This window comes from Leucopleurus acutus (genome assembly GCF_964270905.1).
Source record: "Leucopleurus acutus genome assembly, chromosome: 19".
Taxonomy (NCBI): Eukaryota; Metazoa; Chordata; class Mammalia; order Artiodactyla; family Delphinidae; genus Leucopleurus; species Leucopleurus acutus.
In genome coordinates this window covers 11,800,411-11,826,815 of record NC_139161.1, presented here as the reverse complement: position 1 = coordinate 11,826,815, position 26,405 = coordinate 11,800,411, and the positions used below count along the sequence as shown (strand labels likewise).

The following is a 26,405-nucleotide window of genomic DNA, read 5'->3' as shown; positions in this document are numbered from 1 at the left end:
TTCCAAAATATGCATGAAGTGGGTGTTTTCCACACTTTAGCTATTTATGTACCATTCTCAGGGTTTTTTTTTACATCTTTATTGGAGTATAATTGCTTTACAATGGTGTGTTAGTTTCTGCTTTATAACAAAGTGAATCAGTTATACATATACATGTTCCCATATCTCTTCCCTCTTGCGTCTCCCTCCTTCCCACCCTCCCTGTCCCACCCCTCCAGGCGGTCACAAAGCACCGAGCTGATCTCCCATTCTCAGGGTTTTTGCCATGTCTATGTACCAACTTTCTTAGTCTTTACCAAACGTTTTTATTTAAATTGACTTTAAATCCATTCAGTTTTGCTTTTAGTTTGTGGTAATATCCATGAAATCAGTTAATATCCATGAAATCACAGGTTTGGTGCACTGGTCGGTGTTTTCTAATACACACCAAAATATTAAACCATTAAAAACTGTTCACCACATACCATTTCAGATAATTTCATGTGGATGGGGAAGTACTTTATTAGGTATGATGTGCCTTTTAAGTATCAACATTCAGGGAGGCAGCAGCAGAAGAGCAGTGTGCTCACACTGTGCGTTTCTCTTCCCTGTGCTCTAGGTGCCGACATGGGCCTCTGGGGAAGTGCGTGCACTGCGTTCCTCTAGAGGTGAGAGAGTCCGAGTAGAGTGAGTTCCCAGAGCCGTCTTGACACTTCCCCTAAGTCCCTGGGCTGGGTCAGAGTGGTTCAAGGAAGTTACCTATTTATTGCCCTGGGCCTCGTATTCCCACTAGTGCAGGCTGCACTGAGAGGATGAGCCTTTATTTATGGGAGTGACCTTCTGGGTGGATTATGAACGGCTGGGACATGGGTATTGCTGTGATAAAGGGGCAGCATTTACACTGGGCTCCCTGGACAGTCCTTTTAAAACCTGACACAAAGCCGGGCCTGGCGGTTTTCATGCTCATCATTGTTTTGATTTACTCTACCCTGAATCTCACGTCTCCTCTACTGATTTGTCGTGGTGAGGTTGAGAGTTACCACAATAATGCCGACTGGTGACTGGTTGACACTGAATTTACGGCAGGAAGGCCAACCTGATTTTCTTCATGAGGCTCCTCTTGCTTCATCTTGTGGCTTTTTTTTTTGCAAAATTTACCTGATATTTATTTGACTTAGAGCATTTTGTGTTTAATAGAGATTCATTTCAATCTTGAAAAGATAACTGGTACACAGAGAAGAACTTGGTTCTGACTTAGAACGATAGTGAGGACCCATCACCAGTTCTCCCTCACTGCCTGCCCACCCGCCTCGGGGTTTGGCGGGTGGAGGCTGCGACCGCGACCGTGACCCCAGCGGCGAGTGCATGACTGTTGACTGTGTGTTTTGGCAGCCTTTCGACGAGGACTACCTAAATCACCTGGAGCCTCCCGTGAAGCACATGTCCTTCCACGCCTACATCCGGAAGCTGACCGGAGGGGCCGACAAGTAAGCGGCCTGAGAGCAGGGGGCGGCACCCATGTGGCTTTGGGGCGCAGAGTTCGTTTTCTCTCTCTGGCACGTGTTGCTTAAAGCCCCTGGGCATATGAGTGAGAAAAGTAAAGATCAAAGTCTGGGCATGAAGTCTTTGTATTCGTGAATCTTGTCCTGATTCTAAAAGAGAAACAAGTCGGGGGAGACTCTGGTCCCTGCTGTAATCCACAGTGCCCAGTGCATGGGCAGGGGCCAAGCAGGCAGAGGCCAGGCTGTGGAGGCCCAGGGGCACCCCGCTGACCTTCCTTCGGGTATGCGGTACCCTGGCAACTTAGTTGTTTCTGAACCTGAATGAGATAAGGCGTGATGGTGGCCAGTCTTCTGTCTGTGGGGTCTGCCCTTTGCCCTGGAAGCTGCCTCTTTATCAACTCAATTTCACAGCTGTAGCGGGGCTGAGGCGGTGGCGCTGTCCATGGCTTGGCCTCTGGTGCCTCAGCATTGCTGTCTGCAGGCTCGGCCAGGCGGGCAGCGTGGGTGGGGTTGGGCAGTGGGGGCAGCTGTCCCTTGGCTCTTAGAGCATGCTGTGACAGTGGCAAGCTGAGAGCAGTTTGATTTCTTTTAAACTACGTCAGGTACTTGCCTGTGCAACCCCCTTCTGTTGATATGCTCACTTCACCAGAAAGTAACGGACTTCTTACTGTGATTTTATGATTCCTATCCATTCAGGGAGAGGAGATGGTGGCTGAACCCGAGTCAGCAACATTTTGTGAAGAATGTCATGTTGGCCTGCTCGTAGTTTTTCTCTGACAACCCGCTAACATCCTAAAATGACTTTTAAAAAAAGTTAGACCAGGGAAAAAAAGATCCCACCAGAAGCCCATTTTTGCCCACTTGTGGGGTAAACTCTGGAGCTGTCTTGACCAGAGCATGAGTGTGCTGGGACCTGTCTGCCTTTTGTCCGTCTAGGTCAAGGGCTCACTTGTTGCTGTTGTTAACGTGCAGCCTAGGTGGCAGTCATTGCTTCCCAGGTGCCATCGTTCCAGCATGCCGCTGGCTTGTGAGGACAGGACTATTCACTGGACCATTTGTGAACGGGAAAGTGGCAGAGGGTGAAGTCACTTGTGCAGGCTCACCCCAAGTCCACAGTGGGGCCCAGGACATCCTCACTGACCAAAAGCAGAGTGAAGATATCTTTGTTATATATCCTAATCAGGTTTTTTCTATGAATAAGAATTTTATACAGAAGTCTAAGTACTAGACTCATAAAGTAAATGTTTCTGATAAATTGATGGAACTTGAAAAGAACTTCATTTTCTGTCAATGGCATAGGTTAGATCTAGATATTTAGCAGTACTGTTGAAAATCTTATGCGGTACATATATACAATGGAATATTACTCAGCCATAGAAAGGAACGGAATTGGGTCATTTGTAGAGATGTGGATGGACCTTAGAGTGTCATACAGAGTGAAGTAAGCCAGAAAGAGAAAAACAAATATCATATATTAACGCATATATGTGCAATCTAGAAAAATGGTACACATGAACCTATTTGCAGGGCAGGAATAGAGACGCAGACATAGAGAACAGACATGTGGCCACGGGGACGGGGAGTGTGGGACAAATTGGGAGATTAGTTTTGACATAAATACACTACCACGTGTAAAATAAATAGTGGGAACCTGCCGTATAGCACAGGGAGCTCAGCTCAGTTCTCTGTGACGACCTAGATGGGTGGAATGGGGGTGTGGGAGGGAGGTCCAAGAGGGAGGGGATATAGGTATACATATACATATATATGTAGTATATATGTGTATGCATATATATGTATATACATATATGTACATTCACTTCATTGTACAGTAGAAGCTAACACAACATTGTAAAGCAACTACAATTTAAAAAAAAAGAAAAGAAAAAAATCTTCATAGATGTCAGTGGTAGTGAAAATTAAAACTGCTTTTATTGGAAAATAGTTTTGTATTCTTGTACAGTCTAGTGTACAGGACAGAAGCTACAACACCATTAGAATAAGTTTTAGCACATTTTCCCCGCTGTGGATACCACGTGCTTAGCTCCTGAGAACTCCCTTCAGGAAGTGTAAGATACCTGACATTTTATTTCCAGCCTCCTGCTACACTTTTCACCATTGTAATGTTTAATTAATTAAGTTGCCTTTTCTTTTTCAGGGGGAAATTTGTTGCCCTGGAGAACATCAGTTGCAAGATTAAATCAGGGTGTGAAGGACACCTTCCGTGGCCTAATGGCATCTGTACTAAGTGCCAGCCAAGTGCCATCACTCTGAATAGACAGGTGAGATGTTCGCTGTATCCATCTAGATGCAGAAAGCAGTAGATTTGTGTTCATGGCTGAGGAGTGAAAATGTCTGGAAAAGCCCCTCCTTGGAAAGGAGCTGCTGGTAGCAGTGTGAGTTACATGGGGCAGAGTCTTGGGTATTTTGGGGCTGATTGATTGACCCTTTTATGGAAATCATACACTGAGGACATTATTTGTAAGATCTCTAGCTCTTTCAAGCATAGAGGGGAGCCTTCAGTTTTCTGTTTTGTTGGCTTGTGTGGAGGCAGAATTTTCTTGGCGACTGTTTAAAATGCTCAGTGGTTGTGACTTTACCTTTTAAGAAACTGCGGCTCTGGAAGTTGGTAGTTGAACAGAACTGCCCTGGGACCAGCTCAGGGCATCTGTCCAGGCCAGGTTAAGAAGGGGGCTGGACTCAGGAAGGAGCGAAAAAAGAATCAGGGAAAACGGTGTGCAGTTATTCTGGCTTTTTCCACTCTTATTGTCCAGCCCTCCAAAAATAGCCCTCCTCATCTTTCCCCTGCCACTGCCAGCCCATGTTTAGCTCCTTAGAATTCCATCCCTCCTTAACTGTTTGAGCACCTTTCTTCCCTTTCTTTCTCTCCTTCCCTCCATCCATCCCTCCCTCCCATTCTCTTCTTTCCTTCCTTCCTCCCTTCCTTCCTTTCTGTTTATTTTGGCTGCATTGGGTCTTCATTGCTGTGCATGGTCTCTAGTTGCAGCGAGTGGGGGCTACTCTTCGTTGCCGTATGTGGGCTTCTCATTGCGGTGGCTTCTCTTGTTGCAGAGCACGGGCTCTAGGCACGCGGGCTTCAGTAGTTGTGGTCCTTGGGCTCTAGGGTGTGCAGGCTCAGTAGCTGTGGCACACGGGCTTAGATGCTCCGTGGCATGTGGGATCTTCCCGGACCAGAGATTGAACCCCTGTCCCCTGCATTGGCAGGTGGATTCTTAACCACTGCACCATCAGGGAACTCCCCTCCATTTTTTTTTAAATTTTGTTTTAATTTTTTTTGGCCGCGCTGCACGGCATGCAGGATCTCAGTTCCCCAACTAGGGATCGAACCCTCGCTCTCTGCAGTGGAAGCGCAGAGTCTTAACTGCTGGACCGCCAGGGAATTCCCCGTCTCTCTTTCTTTCTGTCTTAATTTCTTTTTGAAAACTTTTTTTTTGACCTAGAGATTGTGAAAACCTGCGTTTTAGGCAAAATCCCAGTAAGATTAATTTGAATTAATTTAATGAGAGCCCCACCCCTACCCCTCCCACCCACTAGAATCTGAAGTCGTCTTAAGGGCATAGCACATTCTTTTTTTTTTTTGGCCACCCCGTGTGGCATGCAGGATCTTAGTTCTCCAACCAGGGATCGAACCTGTGTCCACTGCATTGGGAGCGCAGAGTCTTAACCACTGGACCGCCAAGGAAGTCCCGAGAGTACATTCTTTTTTTAAAAAAAAATAATAAATTTATTTATTGGCTGCGTTGGGTCTTCATTGCTGTACGCAGGCTTTCTCTCGTTGCAGAGACTGGGGGCTATTCTTCATTGTGGTGCGCAGGCTTCTCATTGTGGTGGCTTCTCTTGTTGTGGAGCACGGGCTCTAGGCGCGTGGGCTTCAGTAGTTGTGGTGCATGGGCTTAAGTTGGTCCACGGCATGTGGGATCTTCCCTGACCAGGGCTCGAAGCCATGTCCCCTGCATTGGCAGGCGGATTCTTAACCATTGTGCCATCAGGGAAGCCCCCGAGAGTACATTCTTAAAGTGTGTGTGTGTGTGTGTGTGTGTGTGTGTGTGTGTGTGTGTGTGTGTGTTTTAAAAAGCTAGGTAAGGGCTTCCCTGATGGCGCAGTGGTTAAGAGCCCACCTGCCGATGCAGGGGACACGGGTTCGAGACCTGGTCGGGGAAGATCCCACATGCCGCGGAGCAACTAAGCCCGCAAACCACAGCTACTGAAGCCCGCGCACCTAGAGCCCGTGCTCTGCAACGAGAGAAGCCACTGCAATGAGAAACCACAGCTACTGAAGCCACTGTGCACCGCAATGAAGAGTAGCCCCCACTCGCTGCAACCAGAGAAAGCCCGCGCGCAGCAACAAAGACCCGACGCAGCCAAAAATAAAATAAAATAAATAAATTTTGAAAAAAAAAAAAAAAGGTAAAAGATACTTGTGAACAGTTTGTGATAAAATAGTAAATTGTTTATTTTTGATGGAGTGTTTTAATTTAGCCCATTGTTGTTAACTCTACAGAAATACAGACATGTGGACAACATCATGTTTGAGAATCATACAGTTGCTGACCGCTTCCTTGACTTCTGGAGGAAGACAGGGAACCAGCACTTCGGGTACTTGTATGGACGGTACACGGAGCACAAAGACATTCCTCTTGGTATCAGGGCTGAAGTGGCTGCGATTTATGAACCTCCTCAGGTAGATGTGAACAGGATTTGCTGTCTTCGGGTCTCTGTATTGCTTTGTTTTGAAGGCTGTATGGGAGCCCTTTCAGCTTGCATGCTGCTTCTCTTACTGTATCATTTGCCCAGTCTATCTCTCTCTCTATACACACACACACACAGTATTTATTTTCTGAATTATTGGAAAGTAAGATCATGGCCCCTAAATATTTCAGTGTATATTTCCAAAGAATAAGGACACGTTCTCATATAACAAGTACACTGAGCAACTTAAGTAAATTGAACTTCGATACAATATTTTTATCTAATCTGCCATCTTATTCAACTTTTGTCAGTTCCCCCAAAAGTGTCATACAGTTGCCCTCTCTCTTCTGCTTCTGTATCTCCTCTGTCCATGCCTACAATCAGCTGTCCCAGGATTTATGGAATTAAGAGTCACAAAATTACTCAAGTTCTTTATCTTATGCCACACATGTAACTGTCTTAATAACAATATCAAAATTACCACCAGTGTAGGGCTGAAAACAGTTCAAGATTGTTTTGGTGGGAGGGGAGGGCCCCTAGGGTATATCCCACTAGGGACCAGCAGTTGGTTACTGTGTTTTAAAGTCACTTGGAAGATCTTCCCTGTATGATTACGTCACCAACGCGTTACACGTTTACGTTCATTTGCTTTATTTTCAGTATTTAGGGATTGGATTTACGTATATATTTTTTATTTATTTATTAAATAGATTTACTTTATTATTATTATTACTTATTTATTTATTTATTTATGGCTGCGTTGGGTCTTCGTTGCCGTGCGCAGGCTTTCTCTAGTTGTGGCGAGCGGGGGCTGCTCTTCGTTGCAATGCGCAACCGCTTCTCATTGCGGTGGCCTCTCTTGTTGCGGAGCATGGGCTCTAGGCACGCGGGCTTTGGTAGTTGTGGTGCGTGGGCTCAGTAGTTGTGGCTCGTGGGCTCTAGAGCACAGGCTAAGGAGTTGTGGCTCACGGGTTTAGTTGCTCTGTGGCATGTGGGATCTTCCCGGACCAGGGCTCAAACCCGTGTCCCCTGCATTGGCAGGCGGATTCTTAACCACTGCGCCACCAGGGAAGCCCATGTATATTTTTTAATTTGTATAATTATGTAAAATGTTTATATGGTTGTATAGTATATATTATATAAAATATTTATTTTGTCTTATTGTATATAAGTTTACTACAAAAGTGAAGATTGGAACTGTATTGCATCCTGGTTCATGATGTGCTGAGGTAGTTGGGGAAGGGTCTTGTGCCTGCAGGTGACTGTGATGTAAAAACACAAAAACATGGTGCGCTGAGGCATGGCCAGAGGGGTGAATGGAACATAGTAAATGTTAGTGGCTGAATTTGGTGGTGGGATATCGGTGTTCACTGTAAATTCTTTAACCTTTGCTGTATGTCTGAAATTTTTTATTTAAAAAAATGTTGGAAAAGTAAAAAAAAAAACTGCACATTTGCAAAGTGAGGTCTACAAACAACGTCTTCCCCTTCATCTAATTTCCTCCCTCTCCTACAGGTAGCCCCCACTTTAAGCAGTTTTTGGCTTAGATCTCTAAAGTTTGAATTTTTTTTAGTATAAGCAGATATACAGATATTTCACACTATCCCCTCCTTTGTCTCTGGGTGGGCACCACGCCATATACAGGTGTGTCACCTGTGCCATGTTCTGGAGATCTCACCGTGACTGGTCTACTTTTTAAATAAACCAGGGTCTGAAACTGCAGGCCTTGTGGCCACTGGCTGGTGTGCAGGTGTGTGGCTCCTGCACAGATGCTGTTTCTTCCCTGGCTGTATTTGTACAGATTGTGTGTCATCTACTCCTTGGATATTCTCATTATTTACTGAGAGCTACAGATGAAATGTTTGACCAGGCCTTTTATGATGGTTCACTTCCAGGGAGACGTGAGATGGCAGTAGATGCTCACCCAGAGACCCTGCTTGTCTGACTCTTTGGGCACTGAGTGTGCTCTGTCAGTGGGAGCTGCTTTTGGAAGCACAAGACATTCCAATTCAGTTTTGAGGAGGGTCCTTTCATGAAGCATTTCAACAGTTCTGTTAAGAGTATGATTGAACAAAAATCGGAACAGAAGCCTCTGGTGTCCAGACTACTAACAACATCATCAGAGCTCCCAAATTGGGGATCTTGGAGGTTGAAACACTTGACCTCTAATAACCTCCAGCTCATTAGAAGTTGAAGCTCATGCTGCCACATGTCATGAAACAAAATCCTTAGGTTTGTTCTGAGTTTGTGCTTTGACCTGTGCTCTGGAGGTATTAATGATCTCCATATGGGTCATACCCAGCAACATAAAGTTCTTTTGTTATTTTGCCAGGATTTGACTAATTTACAAGGATATACCCAATTAGTATAACTCAATTTGGAATTACCTTCACTTTCATAATCTGTAGCCGGGTCTTCTGCTCAGTATGATGCTTAGCTTTATGAGCTGCATTTCAGTGCAGATTATAAAGATTTCAGCAAGCTTTGTCCACTGCAGGAAGTGGGATCCTGTGGCCAGTGTAGGTTGCATGTGAGCCAGCCCAAGCCCCCCGCCACTGCCCCAAGCTGAGGGCTCTGCCCACCGGTCAGCAGGTTACCGATTTCAGGTGCCCTATCCTTGGCTTAGGGTGTGTGTATCTGTTGTACTCTCTCACTCTGCCATGCCTGTGAAGCTAAGCACTGTCCCTGCAGGAGCTGCATACGAATTTTCAAAGACTGTTTTTTGGGAACGAACGTTACCTTACAGCTCTAATCTTACCTAATCTAGCCAAGCCTATTTGGAGTGAAAACTATTTATCCAAGGGAGTTTTGAAACTAACTTCTATCCCCAATGAAGGAACCTTAAGGTGTAGAGAGCCTTCCCTAGTCCTAAACAACCACATGTTTCATGTGGAGCTGCTGACATGAACCAGCCTGAATACAGCCTCTTCATGTTCTCTAAACCTTGATTAAAAGCAAAGCACAGCCCTAGACGGGAAGAGCCTGGAGGGCTTGGCCTGTGTTATCTGGTTGAGCTTTTCCCGCTGCCTTAACTCTCCTTTTTGGCAAGGGGGAGACCGGTGCTCCTTTGTGACACCTGAGCCAGAAATGGAACAGAGCTGCTGTGCTGCTTTTCTGAACCCCTCCTCTAAATACATCTCTCTTTAATACCCCCACAGATTGGTACACAGAATAGCTTGGAGCTTCTTGAAGACCCAAAGGCTGAGGTGGTTGATGAAATTGCTGCCAAACTTGGCCTGAGGAAGGTACTGATTCTCTTGGCCTTGAGGGGGGCGCCCTGGCTCTGTGTTGGGGACATCTAGGTGGGTGGTATGGCCAGACCTGGTCTGGGACTGAACTCCCAACTGCACAAGGTCAGGTGCAGGCCTGGCACGTTTTGAAACCTCACTTGTGTTTATTGGGTGCCCAAAAAAGGATCCCAGTGCAGGGACTGTTAAATTTAAATCCACCAGACATACTTCTTAAGGATTGCCTCAAAGTGGGGGAGGAAAGAAGCAGCAGGAGCAAGACCCCTACTTCCTGCCGGAGGGGACCTTGACGCCAGGCTCTTAAGGCACATCCTCCTCCTAGGTGTGAGCTCTCCCTTCACGTGTCTGTTTGCGCTCATCGTTTTCTGTCCCCCACACTTGGAGTTTCTCGTGGTCCCTCTTCAATCCTCATTGAACCTCCTGTTCATAATTGAGCCATCTGAGCGTGTAAGCCTTCTTAGTTTTCCTGGGCAGTTAGAAGACAGAGAAGAATTTTCTTTTTGAGTCTGATGATCTAGTTTATCTCACATCTTTGGTTAAGTTCCTAGGAACTATAAAGATGGCGTTTTATAGATAATGTTGAACTGTGAATTTGAACACATCTTAGGAATTCACTCTTAGTAGCTATGTAAGTTTTATCCTTTATTTCCTAATCAATTTAGACAGTGAGAAATAAACTCCCTACAGATAAACAGGGAAGACTGGAAATGTGCCTTATAACCCAGGAATGCTGCGGAACAAAGTCACTATCGTTTTAAGAACAAAAAAGTCCTGTTGTTTCTAACAAGGAGTCAGCATCATGATTTAGGGGCATGTTTTGGTTTAAATTCTGGAATTTTCTCTTGTTCAAAAGAGAAATCAGTGTCCCTGATTTTTTTTGCCTATGTTTGTTATAAATGTTTGGTCATGATAATCATAATTAGAAGATCTTGAAGTTACTTAAATGCCTTTCTCCAAACACTGGTTCCTTAGCCCTAATTTATCTCAGCTTGATTTTGGTTCTGCTTTATTTACTGCTGAGTTACATTTATCCTTTAAGTCTCATTTTCTCCATTGCCATCCTCCTCGGGGGTTTTGTTCATTTGGGCATTTTTAAAGAAAATGAAAGTCTCCAGATTTGCCTGGTCATGTCTGCAGGAGATGGAATTGAAGAGTTTCATGTCAGGGTTGTGCTAGAGAGGGTCACAAGCACCAGATCACTTCTCCGAAGGACAGAAGTGGGTGTGTGCCTGGATTCCAGCCCTGCTCTTAGACCTCCCAGCCAGGTTCTGGTTCAGGAATGGTAATCAGCTGTGAGGTTCATGGGCACAGGAAGGCCAGGGATCACAGAGCACACAGACAGGCACTGTTGCTGTAGCAGGACGTGCCAGGGAGGCTGACCCTGCCCCAAGCCCTGGGACTGGCGTTTCAGATCCGTGTACCCTCAGATGCTTCCCTTAGCCCCACACCGGAGCTTAGAGGAGCAGCTGCGCAAAGTCTCCGTTCTATCATTCTTTTTTATTTTACATGCATTCTCTGGGGAGTATGTTTTCCTGTCTTACGGAGAAAGCCCTAGTATCTGAAGTGGCATTGTCTTTATTTGCTTGCTTGTTATCTGTCTTCCTCTCTGGAGTGTAGATTCCCTTTTCACTGATGTTCTGTTAATTTTATGCACCCGGGGGTCCCCTGCACCTAGCATAGTGCAGGGCACAGAGGTGGTGCTGAGAAGACTTTTTCTAACGAATAAATGAGATGTGCTCGTTTGCCCTCATCTCCACCCGGCAGCACCAGGGGGAGGACGGCCAGTGTCAGCTGAGTAGAGTTTGAGAGCCCTGGTGTGGACAGTGGCTTAGCTGAGGAGCTGACTCACCTGGAAAGAAAGAACTGGCTTCCAGGAGTCTCCTCTCTTGGCAGAAGCTAGAAGACATTCGTCACCTGTTTCAGGGAGAGACTCAGAAGGTATTCTTCTCTTTTATGCAGGTTGGCTGGATATTTACAGACCTTGTCTCGGAAGATACCCGAAAGGGTACAGTTCGATATAGTCGAAATAAGGTGAGAGGGGGCAGGGATGCTCGCTTGGCCAGAGCTTGTTATGGACCAGCTCTGGGCTGCACTCTCCGGTGTCTCTGCACAGCTCACCCTGGCTTTTAGACCATGTTATTTTCAACACAGTGTTCTTGATAAATTAAGGCTGGGTCTGTTCATTCTGTCTCGGAGATCAGAGAGACTTTACCTTTATAAACCACTGCTTTTTGGAGGTCAGCCCATGAGGTGGATTGCCTGTGCTTCTAAGGCGTTACTGGTTACACGTGTTTTTCTGTAAGGAGTTGGTAACAGTCAGGAATTATAGGTACTTGCTTCACCGTAGTTTGTGATGTGTCATAGTTTAGTTCTTAATATTTTCTGAAGAAGAAATAGAAGCATATTTTGACATGATGCTATAAAACTTGGTATGCTGGTTCTCTTTTCTTAGGACACCTATTTCCTGAGTTCAGAAGAATGTATCACTGCAGGAGACTTTCAAAATAAGCATCCCAACATATGTCGACTCTCTCCAGATGGACATTTTGGATCCAAGTTTGTTACTGCAGTGGCTACAGGTATAAATGGGGGCATTTATATTGTAAATATTACTACCTTGTTAATATGTTTTGTTCCTCTTTCAGTAGCTTTGCATTCTTAACTTAGTTACAATAGATTTTCTTTCTTTCCTTCTTTTTTTTTTTTTTGGCTGCATCGCGCGGCATATGGGATCTTAGTTCCCTGACCAGGGATCGAACCCGTGCCTCCTGCAGTGGAAGTGTGGAGTCTTAACCACTGGACCGCCAGGGAAGTCCCTACAATAGACTTTCTTAATGGGCCTGTGAGACATAAGATTCTTCTTTTTTGGTTTGTGGCAAAAATCTTGAACTACTCAGCATCACACAAAACTACTAGAATTGCGGCCTCAGTGTAGCCCTCCTCTAGTCCATTCTCTTGGCCTCAGTCCAAGTTCACTTGGTTCTGGAGAGTTCTGGGCTATCTTTGCCCCTTTGCAGTAACCAAGGATGACTCTGTCTAGCTGTGCAGGAGAAGAGGGATTTACTGTTTGTGTTACTTTTTTATTTATGAGTGGGAGTGTCATTTTAAGAAACCATTTCCATAAAGCTTGTTTTTGGGAGTGATGAGTGTGTGTGTGTGAGATGTTGTGCACATCATACTACATGTTATGTACACCATGAATATATAATAATAAAAGACTGTGGCCTTAAACAAGTACCGCCAAATCTTTTATACCATACTTGAGATGCTGTCCTAGAGAAAAGCCTGGCGTAAGACCGTATGATTTGAAAGAAGGAGGAACTTGAAACTTGGAGAACCAACTAATAAAAACAATCTCTTTGGTCAGTTTTTTAAAGTAAACACTAACCTCTATCCTGTGAAGACTTGGGTTCTACCATCACAGAGATGATAATCCAGTTTGTTCATGGTAACCATGCTTCCTCTAGTTCAAAATACCAGTTTACAAACAGCCCAAGCATGTAAGTAACTAGATCCCTTATTAATCCCAGCTGAGCCTGTTACCACTGCCATGGGAAGGAAAACATCTATCATACTGTCTGAATTTTTAAGATCCATTTGATTTGAGATCCATTTAGAGTGACCAGCACCTTCTTTTTGAAATGAATGTACTTTGGGGGCATGAGAGGCCATGGCTGCATTGTTCACATGTTAGCATAAATTAATGGGGTCAGATGCTTAAGGAAGTGGATGGGAGTTTGGACTGGGATTTGTGGAAGCAGTAATTCCGTAGCATAGAGTCCTTCCACGGGGGCAGATGGGGCAGGGGGCCTGTTGTGATGAGAGCGCTCAGGGTAGCAGGAGCCAAGGAGGAGAGCAGAGAAGAGACACGTTTTACATAATCAGAATTTTGCCAAGCCGGCTTTCTGTTTGATGAAGGGAAGGAAAGTATTCTCTTTCTACTCTCTGCATCACATAAACCCCTGCCCTCTTCATTTAGGCTGAGATTCTGGGTCCAGGCATTTAGGCTGGTGGTTCTCAAGCCTATCAGACTGGACACCCTCTCTTTAGAACATTTGTGACACCTCTTTACTATCCAGAAAGTGAAATTCATAGATAATATACCTGCCCACACACCTGATTCTAAAAAAGAAAGCAGAGTAGTAGGCTGACTGTAACATTGAGGAGAAATAATAGTGAAGGAGCATGCATGTAATAAGACAGTGCATTCTGCATGCCAGTGCTTGGGGACTGGTGCCTGCTGAGGAGAGCACAGGGGAGGAGCCGGAGCTGCCAACCTTGTGGGGCGGGGCCTGCACAGGCATCAGTGACGTGGTTCCCAGACACTCAGCAGCTCTCCACGGAGCTCTGAGCCAAGCAGGGCCCTTCCTCAGCTTATGTGGTATCATGCTCCTAGAGGATTCGCTGTGTGTTAAAGCTGGGCGTGTTTGTTTCTGTGGCTGTGTATAAAATATAATTGATTCTAATCCTAGATCATCACAAATAGGGGTTTTGCCTACAGGAGTGTTAGAGGGACATTTCAAGGCCATGTGGGATGTGGAACAGTTCTTTATTGTGTGGGACTCCCTGGTCACAGCAGGACGTCTGGTACCTTTGACTCTAGCCTGCTAAAACTGGCAGCCCCTGCCCCCCGCTGCCCCCCTTCGTTGAGACAACCAAAAATCGTCTCCACAGATTTCCAGAACTGCTTCTTGTGAGAACTGCTGTTTTAGGCTTCCATGGGCTCCCATGGTAACCTAACCCCTTTAATTACTGTTTCTGTGGGGAATTATTCAGTGGGCCCAAAGAACTGGTACATGTTTCGAATTATAGTTTCCAACTTGGGGGCTGCCTGTACTTTCAGTTATTGACTCAGTTGGAAATTTGGAAATCATAGATTGACCTTGGAATTTTTGCCTCCGAAATTGGCACTTTACTAGGGTTTTCGAACTATAAGGCAGAAAATCACTTAACTTATAATAAGATCTGCAGTTAGAGTCCTTTCACATCTGTGCTGATTTGTCCCTCTTGGTAATGCTGTGAGATGCTCAGACTCATAATTCCTCTCCCTTTCCCAGGGGGCAGCGATGGAAGGTGGTTATCCAAAGTGTCAGAGATCTTCTGACTCCAGACAGATTGTTCTCTTCCTCCACTTCAGTGGTTCTTGACCAGGGACGTGTTGGTACCCTGGGGAGCTGTTTGAAATGCCCTTGCCGAAGTCCCATCCTTAAGACCCTGATGGGACAGGAAGGAGCAGTCCTGTGTGTTTATGGCCGTCTCCCGGGAGACTGGCTGGTGTGTCCCGGGGTTCATGGTGCTTCCATGGTCACGCTGCTGTCAGCTCCCCACAGCTGCTGCTGATGCTGCAGGCCCAGATGCTGGCTGGGGTGTGGGGGCCTTACCATTTGGCCTTGTGTCTGCAGATCCCTTCTAAGAACTTCTCTAGCTTGAAACCTTTAGGGGAAAAGAGTGATGATTACATGTGGGTTTGCTCATGTGCACATGAAGGAGCTTGTGGAAGGAGAATCATCACAGAGTCCAAGTTTAAACTCCCTGCCACGATGCTGGTGTCTGTGTCTCCGTCACCTGGCACCCTCGCACTCATTTCTCAGCTGTGCATGTTACTTTCTGGGCTGCGTCTCAGACTCAATAGCAGCTGTCCTTTATCACCGCCCCTTTCCATCACACAGTGGACTTCCTGATGGACTGATTTGGGAAGGGAATGAGAGTTAACTGGCCTGGCCTGCTTCATCTCTGGGACGGTACCAGAGCAAGGTTCAGAGAACCCCTCAGGACCTGGTTTCTTGCTTTTCCACATGGAATGGGGAGCTTGCGGTTCCTGTCAGTGACTCTGCCTTTGGAGACTATCCATATGGACTGAGTTTGCTTTTTTTAAGAATCTTCTGTTTTATAAATACAGCTTTCCATTTTTCCCTGGTTCTCACAGGCCATATCTATCTCAAAACCAGCACAGGTTTACAGTACACACACCAAGGGCGGCTCCTCCAGGTTCCTTCCCGACCTCCTCTGCTCCTTGTGAACTGCACACTCGTTGTGCTATGACGTTCATTCCCCGGATTGCACCAGAGGGTCACATGCCCTGTGTTTGCTGCCTTGACCTTAGTTAGCGGTCACTGTCCAGGCCTGGCCACCTCCCCCGAGTGTGAGTTGAGGGCCAGAGAGAAGATGCTAGGCTTGACTATCCACCGGGCCTTTGGAGCCCAGCGTGACGCAGCATTTGGAAGCCAGCTGCTGTTGGCCTCTGGTGTGCAGAGTCGAGCAGACACAGGCCCCTGTTTGTCCCTTGGAGGCTGGCTCTGCCCTGTCCTTCACATTTTTGATTGCTTGGCCATCAGATCGACTTTCTGGTAAATGTTTGAAAGCCAGACAGATAAAATTTCTGTTCCCTGATCAGTAACTTATTCTGTTTTTGTCAAAGAAACTAAGATAGAGATATTGAAGGTTTTTTAAAATTCTCCAAAGCCATAAAAATGATGGCTGTTACAGTTGTCAGAGTGTGACCCTGATTCTGCAGGGGAGGAAGATGGCTGCATGCTCGGTACTGCCTGACCTCCTGACCTGTTTGGGATGGGTTTTACCCTTGTCCCAAACTGTAAGCCCTACTGTGGGTTTCTTTGGAGCAGGGCCTGAGAGAGGTTAGAATGGAAGGCGTGGAGGGCAGGGCTCGGTGCAAGGAGAGCAACCTCCTAGGCATTGTGGTGGGGTCCACGCCTCCTTGATGTGCCAGCTGCACAGGTGTCTGAGGTCAGGGCTGCTCTCCATGCTATGCAGATACTGACACTGTGCTGGGAAAGGTTTCTGTGTTCTCCCATCCACTCCCATTCGTCTCCCTGCATTCACTCAAGAACAGAATTTGCTGGAACACAGGGCTCTGTCTGTTGTTCACATCTCTGTGATACTAAAAACCAGAAGCCCAAGTATGCTTTTGGGTGGGTGTTGGAGAAGGTTTAACAGTCTTGCCTCCCGATTCTGAGAGAGCGTGTCGCTGGTGGGGCCTGTTTGAGGAGCTGCAGTGGCATCTGCACGCCCTGTGCTCAAGGCCTTGTGCCCAAGGCTGTCGTAAAACTGCTGTCAAACATTTTTGATTCTTACCCAAGACACACTCATGAGAGTTGGTTCTTCAGGTCCAAAGTAAAGGATGACACTTGTTTTGAACGTCCTTTGGAGGATTCTCGCTGAAGGTCTCTCTTTTGCAGGTGGCCCCGACAACCAGGTGCACTTTGAAGGGTACCAGGTGTCCAATCAGTGCATGGCGCTGGTCCGAGATGAGTGCCTGCTGCCCTGCAAGGACGCCCCTGAGCTCGGCTACGCCAAGGAGTCCAGCAGCGAGCAGTACGTGCCTGATGTGTTTTATAAGGTAAAAATGCAATGGTACTGAAAGAGAGAAGTGGATGGAGAGCAGCATGGACACTGACCTGTCCTGGACGTTGCTAATTTTGGTGCATTCTGGCCATGGGAGCTGTTGGTCAGCTGTGGTCGTCTAGAGCCTAGCTTGTGGATAAGGGACTCTTTGGCATTTCCAGGGCCTTTGTTAGCTACTCAGGCAGGCTTCTGTGGTGTTACGGCTTATAAGCAGAAGTGGGGGTGACACGCCCTGGGTTTAGGGGTACATAATACAAGTGAAACCACTGCAACACCGACTGTTTCAGTTTCTGAAAAGGAGAAATGGTGCCTAACAGGGCCTCAGCAGGAGTGAAGGTTGGAGCTGTTTGGCAGAAGTTAGGCTCTCCTGAGGGGACCAAGTTTAGGTGAACCTCTTAGATGAGCAGTTCTCCATTTCTAAACCTTTGTTTCCTGTGAAAGCTATAAAAATGATTTTTTTGAAAACTGTGATCTGGTTTGAACAAGTCGGAGTTGGGTGCTTCCCTGGGAATTAGCAACACGGCTCCCATCCTCCTCATGGGAGTTGCTCTGGTCACAGGCAGGCATCCTGCCTGTTCCCCGTCCTGGGCAGACTTTGGTTTCCATCTGGCACTGCTCTGTCTGGAGGACCCCTTTAATATTTCTTGTGTTCCCGGCTGCTTTTGTGTGTCTGAGAAGTACGTTGTTCTCCATTTCTGAAGGATATTTTCACTGTGTAAGGAGTTCTAGGTTGACAGGTCTGCTCACAATCTCACTGCACTTAGGCCACAAAGACCTGCTGGCAGAAGGGGCCTGGAAATAAAATAGGCAAGCAATGAAAACCCAGAAAGAGTGATGATCTAATTTCTTTAAAATGATTTGATATCTTTCAGCAGTTTTTTTATATCAGTGTGTGCATGTCTAGTCATTGTTTTGTTGTTTTTATTGTTCTAGCAAGTCTGCATTTTTATTTATTTATTTTTAAAAATTTTATTTAGTTTTTAAAAATTCTTTTTTAAAAATATTTATTTATTTATTTGGCTGCACCAGGTCTTAGTTGCCGCGCGTGGGATCTTTGTTGCCGCATGTGGGATTTTCGTTGCGGCATGTGGGATCTTTTAGTTGCAGCATGTGGGATCTTTTAGTTGCAGCATGTGGGATCAAGTTCCCTGACCAGGGATCAAACCCAGGCCCCCTTCATTGGGAGCACGTAGTCTTAGCCACTGGACCAGGGAAGTCCCTAAGTCTGCATTTTTAAACAGCTTTATTGAGATGCAATTCACATACCACACAATTCACTCATTTAATGTGCCCGGCTCAGGGGCTCTTAGGATGTTCACAGGGTTGTGTAGTCATCACCACAATCTAATTTTAGAACATTCTTGTCCCCCCAAAAGAAGCCCTACATCCTTTAACAGTTACTCCCCAGTCCTCCCAACTCCTGGCAACCGCTGATCTGCTTTCTCTGAGGTTTCCCTGATGGAATCCTACAGTGTGTGGTCTTTTGTGACTGACTTTTCACCACTAACCGTAATGTCTCAAGGTTCCTCCGTGCCTGCAGCCTGCAGTACTTCATTCTTTTCATTGCCGAATAGCATTCAGTGGTATGGGCGCAGCTTACTACCTGCGGGATGCATCAGACACCCAGGAGAGCGCCTAGAAGCTGAGGGGCTCTGGGGCCTCGTCCTGGTGGTGATTTGGAGACCAGAGACTACCTGATTGTGACAAAGACTTCACCTCTTCAGGGATCAGAAGTGGGGCTGAGACCCTGTCTAGAGCTGGCTTGTCCATGCTGTGGGTGTCTGTGGCAGTGGGTGATGTGCAAAGGAAGGGCACAAGGGCCTGAGAGTCTTGTCCCTGCTCCTGGTCTCCTCCTCAGCTCTTTGGAATGAAAGTCTTCAATCTGCTTCTGAATCAGCGCTGCTGCGTGGTCCGAGGGCTGCGGGGGCGGGGACTGTCACTGAGCCAGGAAGGCCAGGCCAGTAGGTAGCGAGCAGTCTGTCTTTCCTCTGCAGCAGGCAGGCCTCGCTGTTGTATCTGCTCCTTTCAGGTGGTGGCAGTGGAGGGACAGAGTGAGGCTGGACTGTGACAACTTGCTTAGATGACCCCTCAGATTTGGGGACAGTAAGGAGCCCCAGGAAAGGGTTCTCCATATCATTCCTGAAAGAAAATATTTCCAAAGAGCCTTGTTTAGGAACTCCCATTGTCTCTTCCCTCCTGTGGTGTTTAATAGCAATTACCTGGCTTGATAACACAGATCTCACCCTTACACAAATCCTGTGTAGGCATCAGGTACTTTGAAGAATCATTAGTTTTAAACCATTATTAAACATTCACACATCAAGTCACACCACGCTGGGAACCAATGTGAGGGTTCAGTCTTTCCTTCAAAAGTTTCTATCTTATAAGATGCATTTGTATGGCACTGTTTTGTAATGTAGAATCTATGTTTTGACTCAGTTTTAGACCCTGAGACCTGGTGGTCCTGCTGGCTGCCGTCCTGAGCCTTTTGGCACAGCTCACTGGTCTGGGGGCCGTAACGGGGCCTGTTGTCCTTGTGGAGAGCCCCTCCCCTTTAGCCACAGAGGCTTGTGCAGCCCCGGTGCGCTCAGTGTGCATGAATACATTGCTCCAGGGTCATCAGGCTGCCATTTCTTTCTCTTTTCAGAGTTTTAAAAATTAAATATAGGGACTTCCCTGGTGGCACAGTGGTTAAGAATCTGCCTGCCAATGCAGGGGACCAGGGTTTGAGCTCTGGTCCAGGAAGATCCCACATGCCACAGAGCAACTAAGCCCATGCGCCACAACTACTGAGCCTGCGCTCTAGAGCCTACGAGCCACAACTACTGAGCCCGCGTGCCACAACTACTGAAGCCTGCGTGCCTAGAGTCCATGCTCCGCAATAAGAGAAGCCACTGCAGTGAGAAGCCTGCACACCACAACAAAGAGTAGCCACTACTTGCCGCAACTAGAGAAAGCCCACGCACAGCAACGAAGACCCAACACAGCCAAAAATAAATTAATTTTAAAAAATTAAATATTGAGTAGATATGAAAGATTATTTATAAAACATGTTTAAGGAATAAAAAAAGCAGAAATACCAATCCTGAGTCTCTACCCCAGAGTTAAGGACCAGAACGTTCCTGTGGCCTCTGAAGCTGCTGGATCCTTCTCTCTGCTTCTGTCTCCTTTTCTCCCCCCTCCAGAGGGAGCACTGCCTTCGGGGGTGCACTATGACATTCTTGCTTTTCTTCTAGTTTTACCTCCTTTGTGTGTTTTCCTAAAGCAGGTGTTGAGTTTTATATGTTGCTGCACACTGTAGACCCAAAACTGTGTTCTTTTGTCCTTGGAGATGGGCCACATTCACTTATCCCGGTGTGGCCTGAGACCTGCCTGCATGTGGCCATCATGTCACCTCGGCATGTGCCCACTGCGAGCAGAATGCCGTGCGAACCACCACGCTCCGCAGCCTTGGGCCCGAGTCCCACTCCCCACTCAGACACTCATGGGGCATTTCCTTGAGCTGTAACTGTGCCGTCCTGATCATAAGTGAGGCCAGACTCCTTTTTCTTTGTTTGTTGGCTCGTCCTGTCTCCCGTAACGTGCTTGTTGTGTCTGTTTCCTCTTCTTCCCTGGGTGGTTCAATCTTTTTCTCCCTGCCTCTAACCCTGTCAGTCAGGGGTGTGACACCTCTGCCTCTCCACTCCCATGGTGTCATTGAGGCAGAAAGTTTATGTTTCCATGTGGTCAGTTTTCTGAATCTTGTCTTTATGGTTGGTATTTTGAATCACAAAGAAAGTCTGTTATCTTGTCTTCTCTAAGGTTGATGTTTTTGGATTCTTCTTCTACCTGGGATTATTTCAGATGTGTGGTGTGAGATAGGGGCCCAGTTTCCTTCTTAGTTTTTAGTCATATACTGTCTGAACACCATTTATTGGGAAAAACCCTCTTCTTTCTCTGTTGATCTGTGGTGCCTTTCCATTACCAGTCGTCTCTGTGATCGTGGCTGTGTCTCTGTCCTCCCTTCTGTCCACTGGCCGGTGTTCCTCAGCCAGCACCAACGTCGCACTGTCCGAGTCACTGTAACTTTACTCTTCGTCCCTGATCCATCACAGCCCTTCCCTGCTTTTCTTCCCGAGCTCTGACTGTTCCTGACCCTTCACTCCTTCATGGAGACTTGCCTGCAGGTTGCACACAACAAATAGGTCACCCCCACCCCGCCCGCAATGTGTGTGATGCTGCCCTTTGTTTCTTGTTCTTTGACCTCTCTCAGAAAGTTAGGATTTTTCTCCTTGAAAGCCTTGTCCGTCATTTGTTAGATTGTTCCTAGGTACTTTATAGTTTCTACATATTATAAGAAATACCATTTGGCAGTTCAGCTGTTACTTGTTCCTCTAATTTGTATGTGTGTTCTGGGTTCTCCACACAGATGAGTGTATTATCCAGGAGTGACAGTTCTTTTTCTCCCTTCCCTTCATTTTCACTCCTCGTGCTGGCTAGGGCTTCTGGAACAATGTCTAGTGATCAGCACTTTTGTCTGGTTTTTAATTGTAAAGGATGTGCTTTCGGGATTTCATCGTTGACTATGAGTTTGCTGTGGGTTTTTTTGTTTTTGTTTTTTTGTAGTACCCTTTATCAGGTTGGAAATTTGCTTTTTATTTCCATGCCTTGTAAGTTTCTTGCCCTTAAGAAGAGAGCTCCCTTTTGCCGTGGAACACACGTTATTTCCTTAATCATGCTGCTGTTTTCTTAGATCGCTCACTTGCCTGTTAGTGAGAGCAGGCTAGAAGGGCTTCCCAGGATTGTTTATAGCCCTGTAGGATTTGAGACACTCATTTCTCATACGTTTCAGGAAAATACCAGTTTGAGCAAAGAGACCTATGAAAGCAAACATTTAAGTAATCCTTTTAGTCCTCCTGTGGGCTTTGGGGTTGGATTTAAAATATACCTTGTAAACAGGACACGTACCCATATTTGTCTAAGGCTGTTCATCATGGTGTTATCTGTGGTAACAAAAACTTAAAGCAATCTAAAAGTCTAATAACGGGCATTAAATTACAATACATCTATATGGTGGGATATTCTGTGATCACTAAAGGTGTGTGTTTGAAAATTACTTGAAGGTATGGGATAAAACTCATGATGTAAAATTACAAATGTATCTATATACAGTAAAATCCCAATTAACTTTTTGTTTTTTAAAGGCACACTTGTAGATGTTGATGCCTGTACGTATACACGTTTGTATGTGCGTTCACACAGGAGATGGGGTTGGAAAGCTTGAGGGTCCACCCTTGTCTACAGCTCTGATCTGTCTGTCCTAGGAAGTCCCGTGTAGCCAGTGAAAGAACGGCCGGGGAGCACCTCCTGTAAAGGTGGGGAGAGGTGCACACAGAGGAGGGTTTTGGAGCGAGGATCTAGTCAGCCGGCGAGGGGATGCTTGGGGACGGGCAGCAGAATGGTGAGGTGCATGGTTCCATGTGCATTAGGAGTGCAAGCCTTCTAAATATTAACTAAGAACATTTTATTAATGTGAAATCAAATGTATATTTTTTATGGGAAATCCTGCATTACAGGTTAATAAGGAAATAGATACCCCAACACGCCTCTTCACCTGTCCTTCCAGCACCCCGCGTGCATGCATGGACACGTGGACGTTGACAGGGCCTTGCCTCTGGAACCGCAGCCTCTGCACTCGGTCCAGCTGTGGATAGGGTGCGGCGTCCCTCGCCAGACCCCGGGGCTACAGTGATGAGCAAGTCACAATCATCCTCTCTTCCCAGGTGGTCTGTTGGTGGCTGTTGAAGTGTCCAGTGCAGCGTGGAAGTTAGCCAGGTGGGGAGGAAGCCCATCTGGGGGCCACACGTCCAGAGGGCATGGTGCATCTAGGGGTCTCAGGCTCAGTCTGGCTGGAATGTGCACGTGATGGGGGTGGTGGGCAGTGAGAAGCCAAAGAAAGAAAGATGGAAGGTGATTCTGGAACAATCTTGCTGGATGTGGCATGAAGGGGGGTCTGGAGGCAGGAGGCTTTTGCAGCAACATGAGTGTCAAATGCCAGGGCCGATCCAGGAGGGGCAGCAGGAGAGAGATGTGCGGCGGGGTCTACCGTCCAGTGTGAGGTGCGGCTGGAGGAGCTGAAGGCCAGGCCGTGGGGAGGGAGCTCCCCGGTGTGGAAGATTCTTTCTGGGTACAGAGTCCGGTGGCCAGTGAGAAGGCTGGTGCCACAGTCCAGGTGACATGTGTCTGCTCCCCGTGGCATTTGGGGATGGAGAGGGTGTCCTGGAGCCAAGAGCTCCATGGGCCTTGCACGGTCCCGGGGAGGACAGGATGGAACTGAGTCTCTGGTTTGGGTGAGTGGTGGGTGCTGGAGTTGTAAACCTTGATGAGTAGTGGTGAGAGCAGGGGGGGTGGGGTGAGTTCAGATGCCCGTGTTTGAAGTTTGATGTGGTGGGACCGGAAGGAGGTTGAGAGGCCCTTTTCACGGTTATCTGCCCAGAAACCCCAAATTAAAGCCTTGGAAGTAGAGGAGAGAAGCCGAGATTGGAGACCCCAGGGAACACTGCTCTTAGGCAGCTGCCCAGGTGGAGGGGCAGCAGGGTGGGTTCCTGGCATGAAGGGTGGTTGTGGGCTCAGTGCTGAGGAGTTGGAAGAGTTGACAGGTGGCTGCAGCAGGGAGGAGAGAGCATGCAGGCAGCTGCGGCGTCGCAGCTGTGGAGGGGACCAGCGCTCTCTGGGGGGACTGTGGAGTCTTCTCTGTCCTAGGCATCATTTACTGACCTGTTCTCAGCCCGACACGGGTTTGTCCCAGCATCTGGCACTTACCAGAAGTGCTTTGTGGCTCATCCAAGAGCTCACTCCATGTGTGTGCTGAGTTACTTGAGACATTCCAAGCAAACCATTCCATGCGTTGTTTTGTCAAAGGATAACATATATTTCAGGGGTTTCGTGTGGTCTCCCAAAGTTCCTCCAAGAAGGCTGCAGTTAAACATGCTCAGACTGTGCCGCAGGCCAGCCCTGCGCTAGTCTGCTTGCCTGTCTGGGCCCTGCTCTCAGGACCCCATGCTCTGCACTCACTCTGTCCCAAGTCCCCTGTGTGTGTTGGTGTTTTCTTTATGAATCGCCTCTGTGTGCCCTGAGGTATTTGTAAGGTGGTTCATCACTTTCACATTCGTTTGTGAAGTCTTTATACATTAACTCTTTGTCATATATTGCAGACACATGCCAGGATATCATTTTCTTTATACTTTTCATACAAAGTAAGGTGTAACATTTTGTGATTTCAAAGGTACGTTAATCCTTTTTCATTGTAATTCCTGCCTTTGTCATCATACTTAGGAAGTAATTCTTTACCTCAAAGCTGTATATTTACCTACATTTTCTTTTAGTGCTTTTACTTTTTTTAATTTTTAAATTAAAAATTTTTTCTTTTATTTGGCTGCATTGGGTCTTTGTTGCGGTGTGCGGGCTCCTCATTGCGGTGGCTTCTCTTGTTGTGGAGCACGGGCTCTAGGCACGCGGGCTTCAGTAGTTGCAGCACGCGGGCTCGGTAGTTGCAGCACGCAGGCTCTAGAGAGCAGGCTCTGTAGTTGTGGCGCGTGGGCTTAGTTACTCCGTGGCATGTGGGATGTTCTCGGACCAGGACTCGAACCCGTGTCCCCAGCATAGGCAGGCGGCTTCTTAACCACTGCACCACCAGGGTAGTCCTAAACGGGATTCTTTAAGAAACTTTGTCCTGAGAAATTTTTTTCTTGCTTTATTCTGCGAAGTCTCAGAAACTGCTAGTTTCACTTGTTACCTTCTTGCCAGTTTTGTAAGAAGAAAAGCAATACATTAAGGATTTCATTTTCCTTTTCCAAAGCAAGATGGTGCCACCCAGTAAGTGGAGTTTGCTGTTGTCCTGGCACAAAGCCTGCCTGCCTTTGAGCTAACAAAGACAGAGATCCCTGGATTTCTTGTTGATGTTTCCAGACATGGCCAATAGCAGGTAGCGAGGCACCAGGGACCTCAATTTCTGACTCTCCCAGTGTCTTGCTCCAGGTGGAGATAAAATTTCTGACACTTTGGCAGCTGCCAAACTAAGAATTAAAGTGTCTTCCTCCTAGTGTACTCTGCCTGACATTTGCTAACGCCCATAAAAAGTAATTGCCTTTTAAAATGGTGTATGGGGCTAAGGCTTGGTTGGCAAAAACATTTGAGTGAAGGCATGGGGGAGAGATAGAAGGTACCTGCTTTTCCTCCAGGGAAGAGAAGGGGATGCAGCACCTTTATTTTCTTGGGGAGCAGAAGGATGCAGTGGGGTAGTTAAATTTGAAAGAGAATAGCATGACACACAAAAAAGAGAGGGGGGCATTTAACAAGAATCATCCCTAGAGGGGAAGATTAAAGCGAACAGGTGCTGGGAAAATGTCTCTGCATATTAGAGCTTAATTAGATTTGAAGATGAATTCCAGACGGGCTAATTATGTGTGAATTGTTGCAGGTTGTTTCTTGTAGGGGCAAGCGTATATTTTTGGAAATGGTGATTTAGTTCGATTGGGTTTGATTCCCGCCTCCTACCGTATTTCCTCCAGTGAGAAACTACCGCTTCTAGGGCCCCAGGACCCACTCAGCAGGCCTCATACCTTGGGCTGCCACTGTCAAAGCTGGTAGAGCCACGGAAAGCCAGGCCCAGCCTACCTGCTGCAGCAACGAGCATGCGGAAGGACCAGGGACTCTTGCCCAGGTAGAAGGGACAGTATTCCAACCTCAAAGGAAGGCAGACAGACAGAACGGACACTGTTTCCAGGAACCTGTCCTTTGATGGTGCTCCTGCTCCCTATGTGGCTGGCTTAGATGTGTTTGGTTAGATGTATTTGGACCGTTTTCTGGAAGGGCAGAGGGGCAGGTTCTTGCTAGCAACTCTCTGGGTTGTGAACAGAGAAAAGGTAGGGAAGGTGTGGATAATCTGAGATGTGCTGCGGACCAGAGAGTTTAATTTCTGGGGAAAATAAAATAAAAAAAGAGCAGGGCCACATGGAGCCTCTGGAATTCCTATTAGGATAATGGACTCGGTTTAATGTAGGACAGCCTGAGAAGGTTGTCTCAAAAGATGGCATGGGCCTCTGACATCCCCGGAAGGTGTGATGTGCTAGGGGTGGCTTTGTGTCACCTGCACACCTCAGAGAGATCTGCTTGACACCCATAGGGTCTGAGCTTTAATAAACATAAACTTTTATGTAAGGCCCCATAATTGGAAATTATGGATGTATAATTTATATATGACTTGAATGATTTATATAATGTTAAGTGATGATTTAAATAGAAAATATGACCCCCTCTTGCAGAATCTTTAATGAAAAGTGTTGGTTCTTATGAATTTATTTCTAGAGCTGTGTTTGAACTCAGCAAGTTTGACATAAATCAGATCTCATTTTCATTTTATGATTAATGAACGTATGCTGGCCATTTTTCCCCATAATTAAACTATGTTCCATGCATCTGATAAAGCAAAAGAAGTTTAGACTTTGACAGATTGGTGGTGGTGGTTTTCCATGTCTGCGTATTTGTGTGTATGTGTACTGATTTGTGTGTGTGTTTCTTTTATTAATGTATAAGGATTAAGTTTCCATGAAGTTGGGTTTCCAGA

At 46.6% G+C, this 26,405-nt stretch overlaps 1 protein-coding gene across 3 annotated transcripts in view; it reads left to right on the top strand.

The window, feature by feature from the left end:
- NPLOC4 (NPL4 homolog, ubiquitin recognition factor) overlaps positions 1-26,405 on the top strand; it is a 55,559-nt gene that overhangs the window by 17,521 nt on the left and 11,633 nt on the right. For 2 of the 3 annotated variants that reach the window (XM_082860375.1, XM_082860374.1), the window contains exons 5-12: positions 599-647; positions 1,372-1,466; positions 3,640-3,763; positions 6,004-6,183; positions 9,350-9,436; positions 11,399-11,470; positions 11,892-12,018; positions 16,636-16,796. In XM_082860375.1, coding sequence (XP_082716501.1) covers positions 599-647; positions 1,372-1,466; positions 3,640-3,763; positions 6,004-6,183; positions 9,350-9,436; positions 11,399-11,470; positions 11,892-12,018; positions 16,636-16,796 — 895 coding nt within the window. The remainder of the gene's footprint in view (positions 1-598; positions 648-1,371; positions 1,467-3,639; positions 3,764-6,003; positions 6,184-9,349; positions 9,437-11,398; positions 11,471-11,891; positions 12,019-16,635; positions 16,797-26,405) is intronic. The other variant, XM_082860376.1, reaches the window with a different exon arrangement.